The sequence below is a fragment of the Trematomus bernacchii genome, unplaced genomic scaffold (genome assembly GCF_902827165.1).
Source record: "Trematomus bernacchii unplaced genomic scaffold, fTreBer1.1, whole genome shotgun sequence".
Taxonomy (NCBI): domain Eukaryota; kingdom Metazoa; phylum Chordata; class Actinopteri; order Perciformes; family Nototheniidae; genus Trematomus; species Trematomus bernacchii.
Window position 1 is genome coordinate 572,193 of NW_022987724.1, and position 13,124 is coordinate 585,316.

The following is a 13,124-nucleotide window of genomic DNA, read 5'->3' on the forward strand; positions in this document are numbered from 1 at the left end:
AAGTTAAAGGACATTGTGCCGGGGCGTCAATCAGGCATTATTGCGGGACTGAACAAATGCAAAATCTTGACTGGAACAAATGCTTCCAACGGGTCTCGGACGCGGGGCTACATTTTCCCCTTTTGTTCCCCTCCTCTGGTTGGCATGTATTTGTGTTCACTCTCGTCCGACCACCCAGGACGCCTGGGGAGGGATGTCCACCACCAGCACTCTGCTCCGCGGCCTCATGCACCTCGCTGAAGTGGATGAGGGTGGATATCAATATCAAATACAGGGGGGCTTTGCATTTAATGCGTTTTATATTTGTGGAGCCACAAAAAAGAGACACAATATCAGCCTAGGCGTCAGAGTGCGAGGAGAATGATAGCATCAGGATTTTGAACATTTTAAAATTAAATGAAAGAGATACAAATCTAGAAAATATATTACATATAGAAGCCATCGTGTTGCGTGTTAAGCATGATGAATTGTTAATGGTTTCTATTGATTACCAATTAATACAATCTTTGTCAGCAGTCATCGGTCACTGATCCAATTTCTCATCTGAGTCAGGTGCTGTTTGGGTGTTCAAGTAAAAGCAATACATTCTCTATTGTATAATAAATGGGCCTCTGCAATACAATTATAATTGTATTGTAACACTTTACTTTAAAGCCCTTATTCTACATGAACATGCATGTTACATTCATCTTCATGACACACTTTTATTACAGAAGTGCCATTATAACTCCTTCTATTCAGAAACATTTTGTATTGTCTTACTATATTATCTTATATAAGATAATATATAACCCCACACTTATGGGTTCCCATGCACAGGAGGGTTTAAAACTGTTGACAATAGACGAATGAATACTTACCTTTGCTTTTAACAACATTAAAGTATGTTCAAAAACTACTTGGAAAATGTTTTACCATTTTGAAAATGTGTATAGTTATAATATATATCATCATAAATCATCTAGAAAACTCAAAGGAAAGAATTTCCTGTTGAGCTTCACCTAAACATGTCAAAGGAAGTTTCCTCCACCATCCATAAACGTCAAAACTTCTCACGCTGTAATTAATACGCCTCTAATGGACGTATTAGTTAAACCAACTTGCGGGCATCACGCTAATTGCTCACTTTGTATGCAAATATTGGACACGTTGTTGGGTTGAGGACAGGGGGGAGGAGGGGGTGGGGGGAGTGTGATGATGGGACGGGCTCTGTTGTCACTTGCCACCCAAGACGTGATTCAGCTCCAACAATTACCATTATCTGTTTCCCAGTTTGACGATACGGGACGAATCTGTAATGATGACGAGTGTTTCCTTCGCTCATTGTTGAAGCTTTTTTCTTCCTCTTCTTATTCCGCACCTACCGTCATTGGGTGACAGCACTCCAGCCATTCAGGTACTCAGCTGTGGGAGGAGGCTTTATAAGCGAGCAGTCTTGTGTTTGCAGCTTATGGAGTGCTGTTTGTGTAAACACTGAGCCCAGTGCACACATTGGTTTCCGAGCCGGTGTTTGGACAGTGCGTAAAGTGAAGAGGATCCGCTGCGTTTTTTTTCTCATCCTTGGATAAACTTGCTTACTTGTTTGCGCAAAACAAACCCCGGATTGCACCTACGATTTACACGCCATGGCTGCACCGATCAAGTTCAGTTTTTCCGTGAGGAGCATCCTGGACCTTCCGGAGCAGGACGCGGAGGCAGCGCCGCGGTCCTCCCCGCTGTACTCCTCCTCCAGCTCGCCCTACAGCTCCTGGATGGACTGCGACCGGAGCCCCTGCATGTGTAAGTAGATGTCTTCAAACCATATTATTGATGCTGAATTTGTTAAATGCCATTTATTGTAATATCATCCATGATTCCACCATAATGTAAATATATGTTTAACATATTCTAGCTTTATTTTTGAAACAGTAAGGACATTCTTTATTCATTTGTTTAAATAGATAGATATATTCACTGATGTTTTCGTATGCTTTATTTTTCAAATGATTAAGGATGGATGGATATATACATATGCATTGATTCATTGATGCATATAGTTCCATATACATATTAAAGATGTCCATAGATATATTATAATCCTATAGATATATTATAGAAGGATCCATAGATATATTATATACCTATCAATAGATATCGATGCATAGATAAAGATGGATATAGATAGATAGACACACTCAGATACATAGATCAATAAAGGCTTGAAAAAATGTGAAAATATCCTTTATTTCTTTATCAATTTGTACTAACATGCACAATTAATTCTCCAGCTTCTGATGAAGGCAGTCTCGAGGCCTCCCCAGACTCCACCAAGCCGGATGACTCGTCCCTGGACTCGGAGCCGGACCGGAGCAAGAAGAGCAAGAAGCGCCGGGTCCTGTTCTCCAAGGCGCAGACCCTGGAGCTGGAGAGGCGCTTCCGGCAGCAGCGCTACCTGTCCGGCCCGGAGAGGGAGCAGCTGGCCCGGATCCTCAGCCTGACCCCGACCCAGGTGAAGATCTGGTTCCAGAACCACCGCTACAAGATGAAGCGAGGCCGGGCCGAGGGGCTGCTGTTTCAGGACCTGGACCTCCAGCAGCCTCCGATGCTGCGAAGGGTCGTCGTTCCCATCCTGGTCCGGGATGGGAAACCTTTTCACACCTGCTTACTCGACACGGAGAAACTTGGATGTTTACCTCATTCTTCAGCGGTTCCCTTCCCCTTAGCCTACCCCAGTCTTCAGCACCCGTCCCACGTCGCTCTTCCTCCGCGGTACCAGCAGCACTTTCCCGCCGCGGCGGCCTCCAGATTCGCCTGGAGAGACTTTTGGAGCGACTCGGTCCACTTTAATGCCTTCAAGTGAAGGCCTCATCTCCATGCAAAAACTCATTTAGAATTGCATCAAATGTTTTCTGAATGTTTTGCATATTTTCGAGCAACTTAAACATTTAGATTTTCAATATAGAACGAAAGATATTTTGCACATTTTATTTTCATATTTTACTATTTTTTTAAATGCTGATATTTTCTCAAACTTGGGCTTACTGGTGTAGCCTGTAGATTTTGTAATTATCCGGAGAGATAATGTATAATTATTTTTATGTGAAGCTGTTGAAACTTGATAATATTTGTATAAATAATTGTTGTTGAAGACAAATAAGGGACAGTAGGCTTTAGGCCACTATTAGCCTGAATGTTTGAAGGAAAGATTATGTTATTTGTTGTCTTTAAGGAGACTTTCCTTAAAGGTTTTAAGTGTAATACGTTTCTTTTTTGTGAACGAAATTATTAATAAAAAGTTTCTCATATTTTGTAAGATAACAATTTACTGTGTAATGTGCTTTATTTTTCAATTATCCCCCAGAAGTGTATAATCTGCATCAATTTCTGAAATCAAACAGTTGCACAAACACATATTTTTGCAACTGTTGGATTTCTATTTGAAGTAAAAATGTTTTTTTTAAGTTAAGGACTTTCATGTTTTAAAAAAAAAAAAGTATAACTTTTCCTATATTCAATTAAAGCTCTAAGTCTATTCAGTGCTTTTTAAATTATAGGTTGAAGTCTAAAACATATTTAATTTGCAGAATGTAAAATATGTAGCCGGTCATGACAGGGGCCCGGAGGCCTTTTATAATGTTAAAAAACTAATTATGCACCGAAAGCTGAGCAAACATCACTCCTAAAAAGGACTGGCTTTGGTTAAGCATAAGAATACCCAGTACACATTACAGCCTCTTTCACCACAGCACCCTGTTGTCGTCTGGGCTGCTTTTCACTTTTATACAATTCACTTTGTTATTGTGAGGCAAGTAGGATAGATACGGCTGCTATACACTCAATGTGGAGATCTTAGTTTGTGCTGTGAGTTTGATAAGGATATGGTATTTAAAGTGGCCTGAATTCAAAGAAGATATTGACTTTTTACAAGCTTTAATCCTTGATATTTTACTAGATGACTGAACAAGTGCATTTGAGGAGATGCAAAATGCACTAAAAGCAAGAAACATGCAAGAAAAAAACCTTTTTTTGGAGACACAGACACAGCAGATGTTAGTGTCGATCAAGTGTAGTGTTTCATTGCCATTCATTTGTGCAGTTACATTTGTTTCGCAGCAGCAAGGACAGAAATAAGTACAAATAAAACTAAGTAAAAGTAGAAACTATGCAAGAGCAATTTAAAAACTAAATTATAAGGCAAAAGTGACAGTTGTGTGACTATAAGCAGCACATTTAGCAGAGTACAGTGTATGTTAACAAGATATTTATCCCCAACTGTGAAACCAACTCCAGTGAACAGTTAGATTTAGAGAAGAGCTCGTGTTTGATATCATCTTCTCAAAGTGAAAAATCCTCCCTCGCTCTCATTTCAACGCTTCACCATGAAAAATATGCTTCAGTGTTTAAAATCATGTCAGTATTTCATCAGTGACGAGGGGGGTCTTCTGCTTTCACGCCCCCTATAATGTTGTTTGCTCGTCCTGTGACCCTGCAGCCCATCGTCCCTGTCACCTGGCCCTTTGTCCCCCTCGCTGGGGCCACCTTGTATCACATATGGAGGGGACTGGCCGAACCCCTCAGCTCGCTGCATCTCCCCTTAAACACTCTTTTTGTCTGCGTGTCTCCCCCTGAATGGACCATTGTCCCTCGCCCAAAAGGCACCGAGACAAAATCTTTAGTGTTTCAATTCCCGTGATGTTTAATCAGTCCCTGCGACAAATTTATGAGGTTTAACTGCACAATGGTGTTTTAGAGCATCTTGGGGTTTAAGGGTGACAAAGACAGGCTTTTAGAGGTTGCCATTGGTTTTTTAAGTTGGTCAGAGGAATTGTCTGAAAAGGATGGGTTTGTATTAGCCTGCCCATCCTTTAGTTTTACTCACTGGCCTTATACCCGGGGCCCCTTTAGGAAAGTTATAAGGTCCACATAAACCAGGCCACAGGAGGAGGTTTGTTAAGATGTTGAAAATAACATTTAATGCATATTAGGTCCTTATCGCCCTCAGTTACAAAGACAAATTCAATTTTCAAATTGTACCACAGGCATTTACCTTGAATATGCATTTCAAACACTTACGTTTGTCCAAATGTTGGCCTTGGTGTTACAGTTTGTCTTTATCCATTTGCGAACTGTAGGATATTTTCAAACGTTGCAATTATAAGCTATGACGTAAACAAGATATAATGGTTTTATACCAAAACATTGGCTAGTTGTCATACTGAAAATATGTGTTCTTCATGCTGCTTGTTTAAAGGCTCTTTAAGAAAACAGAAGATTGGATGTAGTTAAAATCTCCTTTTACTTCAATGTCATTTTTGTGGTTACATTATTTGGTGTTTAGTAGACCTAACGCAGCTTTTTAGGTCGTTGGTTGTTTGACGTACAACACAACTACTAAATTAGCATTTCATTAACTGGTGTCAGCCTATGAGCTGCAGTATTTATGAAGTGATCTACAGCCTCTGAGCTCCGAGTGGTGTTCTGCAGGTGAACAGCAGCGGGTCAGGGGAGGACACGGTTTACTTTGTAGACTCAGAGTCAGAATACAGCAGCTCAGGTGGCGAAATGTGAACGTGTGGAGGATTCAGTTGATGATAGACCACTATGAAATGTTGAAACTGGTGCTAAATTGATTGAGATGTGACAGATTTAGTATGAAGACAGGGGCGCCGTAAGGGGGTGAAAAGTTAGGACGATTCTAAGGGCCCGTGACTGACAGGGGCCCAAACAATTGTAGAACATTAAGAAAAAAAAATGTAAGTAACCAATGTGATATCTTTTCATGGGGCCCAAAATCCCTGGCGGCGCCCCTGTATGAAGATGAGCAAATATATAGCCCTCTTACTTGACTAAAGTGTTGTCAGCGTTTCCATTTAACTGTTCATTGAGATAAATGGAAAATTATTGACTTAAATAAAGTCAGTGGCAGTAAAACAGTCTATTAGCAGATGAATGTGTTCATACAGTGAGGATTTTCCCACCCTGTGACATACAGTATTTAAGATAGAAGGTAAAAGTATCTTGTGTGTAACAGGAGAAATGACATGACAAGAAAATATCAACATATGAACCTACAATAAGCAGTATCAGAAAGAAACAAAACTTAATCAGCTCTAGTAAGAAAACTGACCATTTTGTTTAGCCTCAGCTATTCAATCAACATACTGTTAGAAACATCTGAGACTGAACGTGGAAACTCCCTAAAGTCACATTTTAATACACAAATGTGTTTACTAATAAAGTTAATGAATATAATAATATACTAAATTGATTGCATGTATAGCGTTTATCCAGTCTTAAGTCAAAGAGCTTTTACATACAGCGTTCACCCATTCATTAAAAAACAGAGGCAGGGTGCCACCTGCTAAAGGAAGCTCACACACACACACACACACACACACACACACACACACACACACACACACACACACACACACACACACACACACACACTCTTATATAAGTATCTTGCCCAAGGATACAGAATCAGAAGAATGCCTTTATTAACCCACAGAGGGGAAATGTACGTTGTTACAGCAGAGAAGCCAGCCATACATCTAACTTGTTGACTTCAGGGGCCGGTATCGAACCCAAAAACTCACTACTTACCGTTCTACCTCACAGCCACAGTCAGCCCTATAATCAGTCTCAACAAAGGTTTTGTAACATCACATTTAGCTGCATGGGGGCTTGAGAAACACACCTTTGAATATACAAAACTGATGCTGGTCATGAAAATGGCACCTGTTGTGACTAATACAAAAAAAATGTTTAGTACGTTTTATATATATTTTTAACAATATCAAAACAACAGCTACATAAACATAAAATAAGAATAATAGTAAAGATGGAAACAAGGCAATGGCAAATAGAGATAACATTACAGGGCAAAAGGGACAGTGCTGTGAGTATGTGCAGCACATTTTGTACAGTGTATGTAAACACCACACTAATACATCATGTGATTAAGTGATGATACCTATCTTGTCTGTAAATACAGTATATGAAGTACATCGATAGTGTTAACTGTAGTGACATTAAGACATCTTTCCCATCTTCACCTGATACTTGAAAGTGATTGTTATGATCCAGCTCTCCACTAGAGGGCGCACTAACACCCTGTATCACTTCTCCCTTCCTGCAGTAAATGATATCTAACGGGGTGATGTAGCTCTTTGGATGGAGGCAGCTGTTGATCCACTAGGGGCCGTGCTTCACTAAAAAGAGAAAACACCACCATGCGTTACTCTCTTTGAATCCCCACTACTCTGCTGCTGCTGCTGATTGGCTACAGAAAAATGGCCTCCGTACTACTATTTGCTCTCTAGTATTTGCCCTCTAATGAGTCAAGTTATTTGTCCCTTTATGATTTACAGTCCCTTTGGATGGAGGGTAAAAGAAAGCGATGAATTATTATTTTTGTATGCAGCATAACTTTTTACATCATAACACTTTCCAAATGTTAGCTGATTGGTCTGTTTTTAGAAATGAATAAGATGTAGTCCACCCTGCCATAACACCCATAAGTGTGATGTTGAAGCTTTACTTCTTAGTTTTCTCACCTTCTTCTCAGAGTCTGTTTTTCTCCTGTAGCTAATGTCCTGCAGAACAAGAGTTGTATAAGATGTCACAATAGAGGAAAAACTCAGAAAAAGTTTTGAGGGGGAAAATCCTTCATTTCTGTCGAGACAAAATGTGGCCAAACCTTTGAGCTGTGAAAATGAGATTTAATAGGGACTGTTTTAGGATGCAGGATAGTATGCAGGCTTTAGTTATTGACCAATGATGGAATTTTCCATTATATTAAAGTGGACCTCAAATGTTCGTCTTCATGGCTTGAATGTAAAACAACTATAATGTTGCATAATTTGATCTATTTTAAACGCCCTTTAAGATATGTGCAATGGAGAAACCTGTGTGGATATTTTTCATGCACATGTTTAGTTAAATTGGTGGCTCATTAGCAGATATAATGTGACCTTTTTGCATTTGATTAATCTATTTTTTTTCCATCGAGGTGCATGGTTGTAAATACAGTGTGAAGCTTTCCCTGTGATGTTTTTTTGTTAACATTTACAGAACATTTATTTGTATTTGTTTAAATGCTAAATAATAACAGTAACTTTCTCCTTTTTATTTTTAATTGCACAAACTTATGTTTCCCCGTGTGAAGCTCTTCTCTGGATTACATCATGCGCCAATCAGTTCATGAACAACAACGTGAAGCCTCGATAACAAAGCTCGGTAGCCTCATACCCGCCACTTCAAAGTGTCCTCATTATTCGGAGGAATTAGCCCGAACATTTGGACTAATTACCACTAATTGTTCATAATAGCCGTGTGCCAGAACAGGGGAAAGGTACTGATTTAGATGATTAAGAATGTCTTGCGAAATGCCGTAATTAAGCCAGGCATAAGCAAGATTTACCTTGGATGCAGAAACATGCTGTAATTTTAATTGCCTGTGATTATATGGCCTGCGAATTATGCGCCTGCACCTCGGCTATCATCCAAACAATTTATTTTAACTGTAATATTTAGCCCTGGACTATAGGATAATATTGCTTAATTAAAGATAATTAAGGCAATGGGACTATATGGATTGTTGTGATGTTGTGCACCGCTCTTTAAATTGGACCAGTGCACCTTTCTGCAAGGCTGCACAGATTATTCTGCCGGCAGCCGTGACATATGCAGCCAGAAGCCGTGAAGCCTGCAGAATACACATCTGCTGCGGGTGATCCGCGTGACAAACTGTCAGGATCTGCAGGTCACTGCTGCTCTGTCTGCTGTGCACAGACCCATAATAGCTTGTTGCTGAAGGTGCATCAGCATACATCTGAGTAAAAGGAAAAATAAACCATTACATTTGGTGTTTTTTGATCCAGTTATAGTTAAAATCATGAAACAAGCAGAGGTTTAGAGTTACAGTGGAACCAAACTGGATCACAATATTACACTTGATTAATTTCTGCTCTGCCACCAGAAGACGCTGTGTTTCTTTAATTCCTCCATAAGGAGAGGCGCAGACCTCTGAGCTGCTGGAGGCATCTGCTGCTGCTACACTGACGTGAGACCTGCCGGCAAGACCTTTACAAAACCGAAATCTAATTATAATTGTTAAAATAAGTGCTTTTTTTTCTTTCTCTTTTTCTTACAGTAGAGTTTCAGCTCCGGTTTGATCCTGGCGTCCACTGATTGTGTAAGTTTCAAGTTATTCTACATTTTTATTCTGCAATATCTAATATCGTATGTTTTGAACCTGAAAAGCAGCAGAAATTATAACCTGGTACCCAAATAATAACCTGTTAAGGCCCTTGGTTTACATTTAAGCACGGACAAAAATGTTTAAAAATTATGTGTTGCTTCTCATTAAAACAAGGAACATATGGAAGGAATATATTAATTTTTTTAAAGTAGAAAAACTTGTGAAAATTGCACATATGATATTAATATTCAAACTAACTTAACGGAAAATACTATACTAATAGTGTTATTACCCCATTGATGGTTTAAGAAAGGTTTTTATTCCTTGTTTGAGGTGAGAAATGTCAGAAAATGTCCCTTTGCGTAAAAGTGTTTTTTGGCTCTAAAACGCACAGAATACTCTACCATTTATTGACCTCAAAGCTGTTCACAAGGAGCCAAAATCTTGTATAGTTCCTGTGTAACAATTATAACTGAGTTTTGATTGAGTTAAACTGTTATGCTCCTTGAGCATTAAGGCAAGATGCTATGAGGCTACCTGCGTCGTGCTACAGGAGAGTACTTGAACGCCGTTAACTTCACATGAGAGTCTCCACTCTCTCCTTCTCCACTCTATTTTTTTATTTTGTTGTTGTGTTTTTTTTAGCACATCTTTTATACGAGTGTGTGCATCTGAATTTAAGGTAACACGCTGCTTGCGTCCAATGATATCAAAAGGAGAAAAAACGAGGGGGGTTAATCATTTACTCACCCACTTAACACGCGGATGTGTATTTATTTACTTATCAGTATCAGTCAATTTCCCTCCCCGCAAGTGCACTTTTGCATGTCTGAGTACGATAAGGCATAACACAAACAATCCTGCAATCACTGGAGGCCTCTCATGGCCATTAAAAGTCAGTAGTTCAACTGAGGAGTGGTTCTCCAACTCTCAAGTCCATATAGGCCTCCTTTCATCAAGAGGTCCTCGTAAACATCACTACAGTTAATAAAGTGTATTGTGGTCAGTGCAGTCCCAAGGTGCAGCGCTGTGTTTATCAGCCTCAGCAGCAGCTCAGAGACCCCAAACGCAGCAGCTGCAGCAATCCCTGACAGCCAGCATTACTGATCATGTACAGCGCATATGTTATTGTCAGTGGGAGGAGAGCACATGTCTTGTAAGTGAAATTACGCTCGGCGAAAGGAGGCAAGAGCTGTTTTGTATTGTTGCCGATGCCCCGCCTCTGATGGTAGCCTTAAACCTGGCACCCAGCTAAAACAAACCAAAGCCAGCACCGAGCTCCCACTCAATCCAATTAAGGCGGACTTGAGGCTCTCTCCTACGTGTTCATCTACCAGGATCGACGTTGAGACAACAGGAACCAGAGGGGCTTTGGCCAACAAAAAAAAAAAAAGAGAGAAGGAGAGATTGCCTTGCCTTCTAATTTCTCCCTCTCCAGCCCCAGAACAATGTCGATGAGCCCTAAGCATACGACTCCTTTTTCTGTTTCCGATATCTTGAGTCCCCTTGAGGAGAGCTATAAGAAAGTAAGTATGGAGAATAACAACTTGGGGGCACCTCTCACTTCTTACCGGCAGCCGCAGGTCTCTCAGGCGGCGATGCAGCAGCACCACATGGGCCATAATGGGACTATGTCTGCGGCTTACCACATGACTGCGGCAGGTGTTTCCCAGCTGTCACACTCGGCCATGGGGGGCTACTGTAACGGCAACATGGGCGACCTGCCGTCGTACCAGGACGGCATGAGGGGCAGCACCACGGCCACCGGCTGGTATGGAGGCAACCCAGACCCTCGCTTCTCCTCCAGTGAGTATCCTGCACCTGCTTTTGACTTGTGTTGAGGGTGGATAATGCTGGGAAGCAGATGTATGTGCATGCTTCGTTGTGTTTCTGTCACCTGTGCTCTAAAGTGGGCACTCTAAGTAATACTGTAGTTTATATTTCACCCAATATGTTTTAATTAAATTACAAGGGCGAAGCAAAATCAGGCATTTCATCTTTGGCTTGCAAGATCTGGAACAAATATTAATATAGGGATAAATCATGCCGAAAATATACCAATATCTTATTTAAGATATTGTATTTAATGTATTATATTTATCACATTAATCAAATAATTACTGGCTGTCAATCGTGAGCTATTGCTGCAATGTGTGCCCTCTGGCTTGAATGGTATAGTTAAGATAATAAATTAAACGGACTTTGACACGCATTAGTTTGTTTAATGGATAAGGGCACCTGCCACTACAGGAATAATTTCAAAACTAATTTTTACTCCATTGAAATAATCTTCAGGGTTGTTATCTCATGAATGCCACATTATAACATCCATAAAAAAACAATCGAATCTGGATTTCAAAAATGAATTTACATGAAGTTTTCCACATAAAGACAGAATTATTTGTGCACACTTGTTGCGCGTAAAATCAGTAATTTCATTGTATTTATTTTTTCGTTTTTTCCCCCTCAGTTTCTCGCTTCATGGGCTCGTCGTCGGGCATGAACATGGGCAGCATGGGCAGCCTCGGCTCGCTGGCAGATGGTAAAGGCATGGGCTCCCTGTCCAGCACCCCGAGGAGAAAGAGACGGGTCCTGTTCTCCCAGGCGCAGGTCTACGAGTTGGAGCGGCGCTTCAAGCAGCAGAAGTACCTGTCTGCGCCGGAGAGGGAACACCTGGCAAGTATGATCCACCTCACCCCGACCCAGGTGAAGATCTGGTTTCAGAACCACCGGTACAAGATGAAGAGGCAGGCTAAGGACAAAGTGTCCCAGCAGCAGATGCAGCAGGACGGCGGCTCGTGCCAGCAGCAGCAGCAGTCCCCGCGGAGGGTGGCCGTGCCGGTGCTGGTGAAGGATGGGAAGCCGTGCCAAGGAAGCGGCCACACGCCCACATCCTCCGCGGGGACCCTGCACCAGCAAGGGGGCAACAATGTCATGATCATGTCCAACAACTCGTCCGGCCTCGGGCAGCACCAGAGCCAGCAGGTGGGCAGCACGGGCCACTCTCCGGACCTCGCGCCGCACTCCTCCAGCCCCCCCTCCCTGCAGAGCCAGGTGTCCGGCCTCTCCCACCTCAACCCCCCCGGCGCAGAGTACGGCTCGGCCCTGCAGTGCTCGGCCCTGCTTTACGGCAGGACGTGGTGACAGGCACCGGCTGTCATTTAAAACCTTCTATTTAAAGAAAAAGTAGGCCTACATTTCTTTTCTTTCAAGACTCGGCAAGTTTCACTGTAAATGTGCGAACCTGAACAAGAACAAAGTCTTGCATTTTCACCTTTCTGGAAGAATGTGACTTATAACGGAAGGAAGAAGGGGAAAAACATTTTTGACCAGAAACTGCGGAAGTCTTGGGATTTATTTATGTAAATTATATTGAGACAAAAGAAGTGATATAGGCCGCAGTATTTGGGGGGGGGAAGTGAACCTGAACAGTGACAATGCTGTTAAACCCCCCCCCCCCCCACAAACACAAGACTCTGATTTATAATAGAATTTAATGTAAGCCGTAGATTTAGCTTGTATATTTCTGTAAAAGGTTTTAGCTATTTGTTGTACAAAGTTTTTGACGCAATTGTTGTCGTTTCATTGGTATTTGTACGTTTTATTTCTTTGTAACTTATATAGATATTTGACTTACTACAAAACAGTCCTATTAATAAATTATGGAAACAAGGCAGTTAAGGTTTTTTTTGTGAAATATGTCAACAAATGCGGTGTAAAACATGGCCGAAATGTTCCTTTGGGAGGAAACACAGAAGAGCAAAAGTGAAACCATGCGATATTATTATTACCAGGCTACTAATATTAGGATTATTATTTGCTCGGTTTTTATTAGGGGTGATTTTCTTTGGTTTTTAGCGAATCTTTATTGATTCTTTTAGTGAGAACATTTTAAAGATACCCATGTCGCCAAATAGTTTCAGGTTTGGCATGAATGACT

The 13,124-nt window shown here is 41.1% G+C and overlaps 2 protein-coding genes across 3 annotated transcripts; both read left to right on the plus strand.

Moving 5' to 3' along the window:
• Window positions 1-1,625: 1,625 nt before the first annotated feature.
• Window positions 1,626-2,839, plus strand: nkx2.9 (NK2 transcription factor related, locus 9 (Drosophila)). Its single transcript, XM_034144526.1, has 2 exons — window positions 1,626-1,779; window positions 2,268-2,839. Exons 1-2 carry the CDS (start codon window positions 1,626-1,628, stop codon window positions 2,837-2,839), a joined length of 726 nt encoding a protein of 241 aa, XP_034000417.1.
• Window positions 2,840-8,983: 6,144 nt separating this feature from the next.
• On the plus strand, window positions 8,984-12,860 carry nkx2.1 (NK2 homeobox 1). Of its 2 annotated transcripts, XM_034144490.1 has the most exons (4): window positions 8,984-9,046; window positions 9,137-9,178; window positions 10,762-10,990; window positions 11,655-12,860. In XM_034144490.1, exons 3-4 carry the CDS (start codon window positions 10,783-10,785, stop codon window positions 12,326-12,328), a joined length of 882 nt encoding a protein of 293 aa, XP_034000381.1. In that variant the 5' UTR covers window positions 8,984-9,046; window positions 9,137-9,178; window positions 10,762-10,782; the 3' UTR covers window positions 12,329-12,860. The 2 variants fall into 2 exon arrangements, with proteins under 2 accessions (XP_034000381.1, XP_034000380.1); XM_034144489.1 differs by lacking the exons at window positions 8,984-9,046; window positions 9,137-9,178 and having other exon boundaries at window positions 10,469-10,990.
• The last annotated feature ends 264 nt before the right edge of the window (window positions 12,861-13,124 follow it).

Coding starts and splice junctions, on each gene's coding strand:
- nkx2.9 (XM_034144526.1), top strand. CDS start 1,626: ATGGCTGCACCGATCAAGTTCAGTTTTTCCGTGAGGAGCATCCTGGAC. Junction 1,780..2,267: donor CGACCGGAGCCCCTGCATGT/GTAAGTAGATGT, acceptor TTAATTCTCCAG/CTTCTGATGAAGGCAGTCTC.
- nkx2.1 (XM_034144489.1), top strand. CDS start 10,633: ATGTCGATGAGCCCTAAGCATACGACTCCTTTTTCTGTTTCCGATATC. Junction 10,991..11,654: donor AGACCCTCGCTTCTCCTCCA/GTGAGTATCCTG, acceptor TTTCCCCCTCAG/TTTCTCGCTTCATGGGCTCG.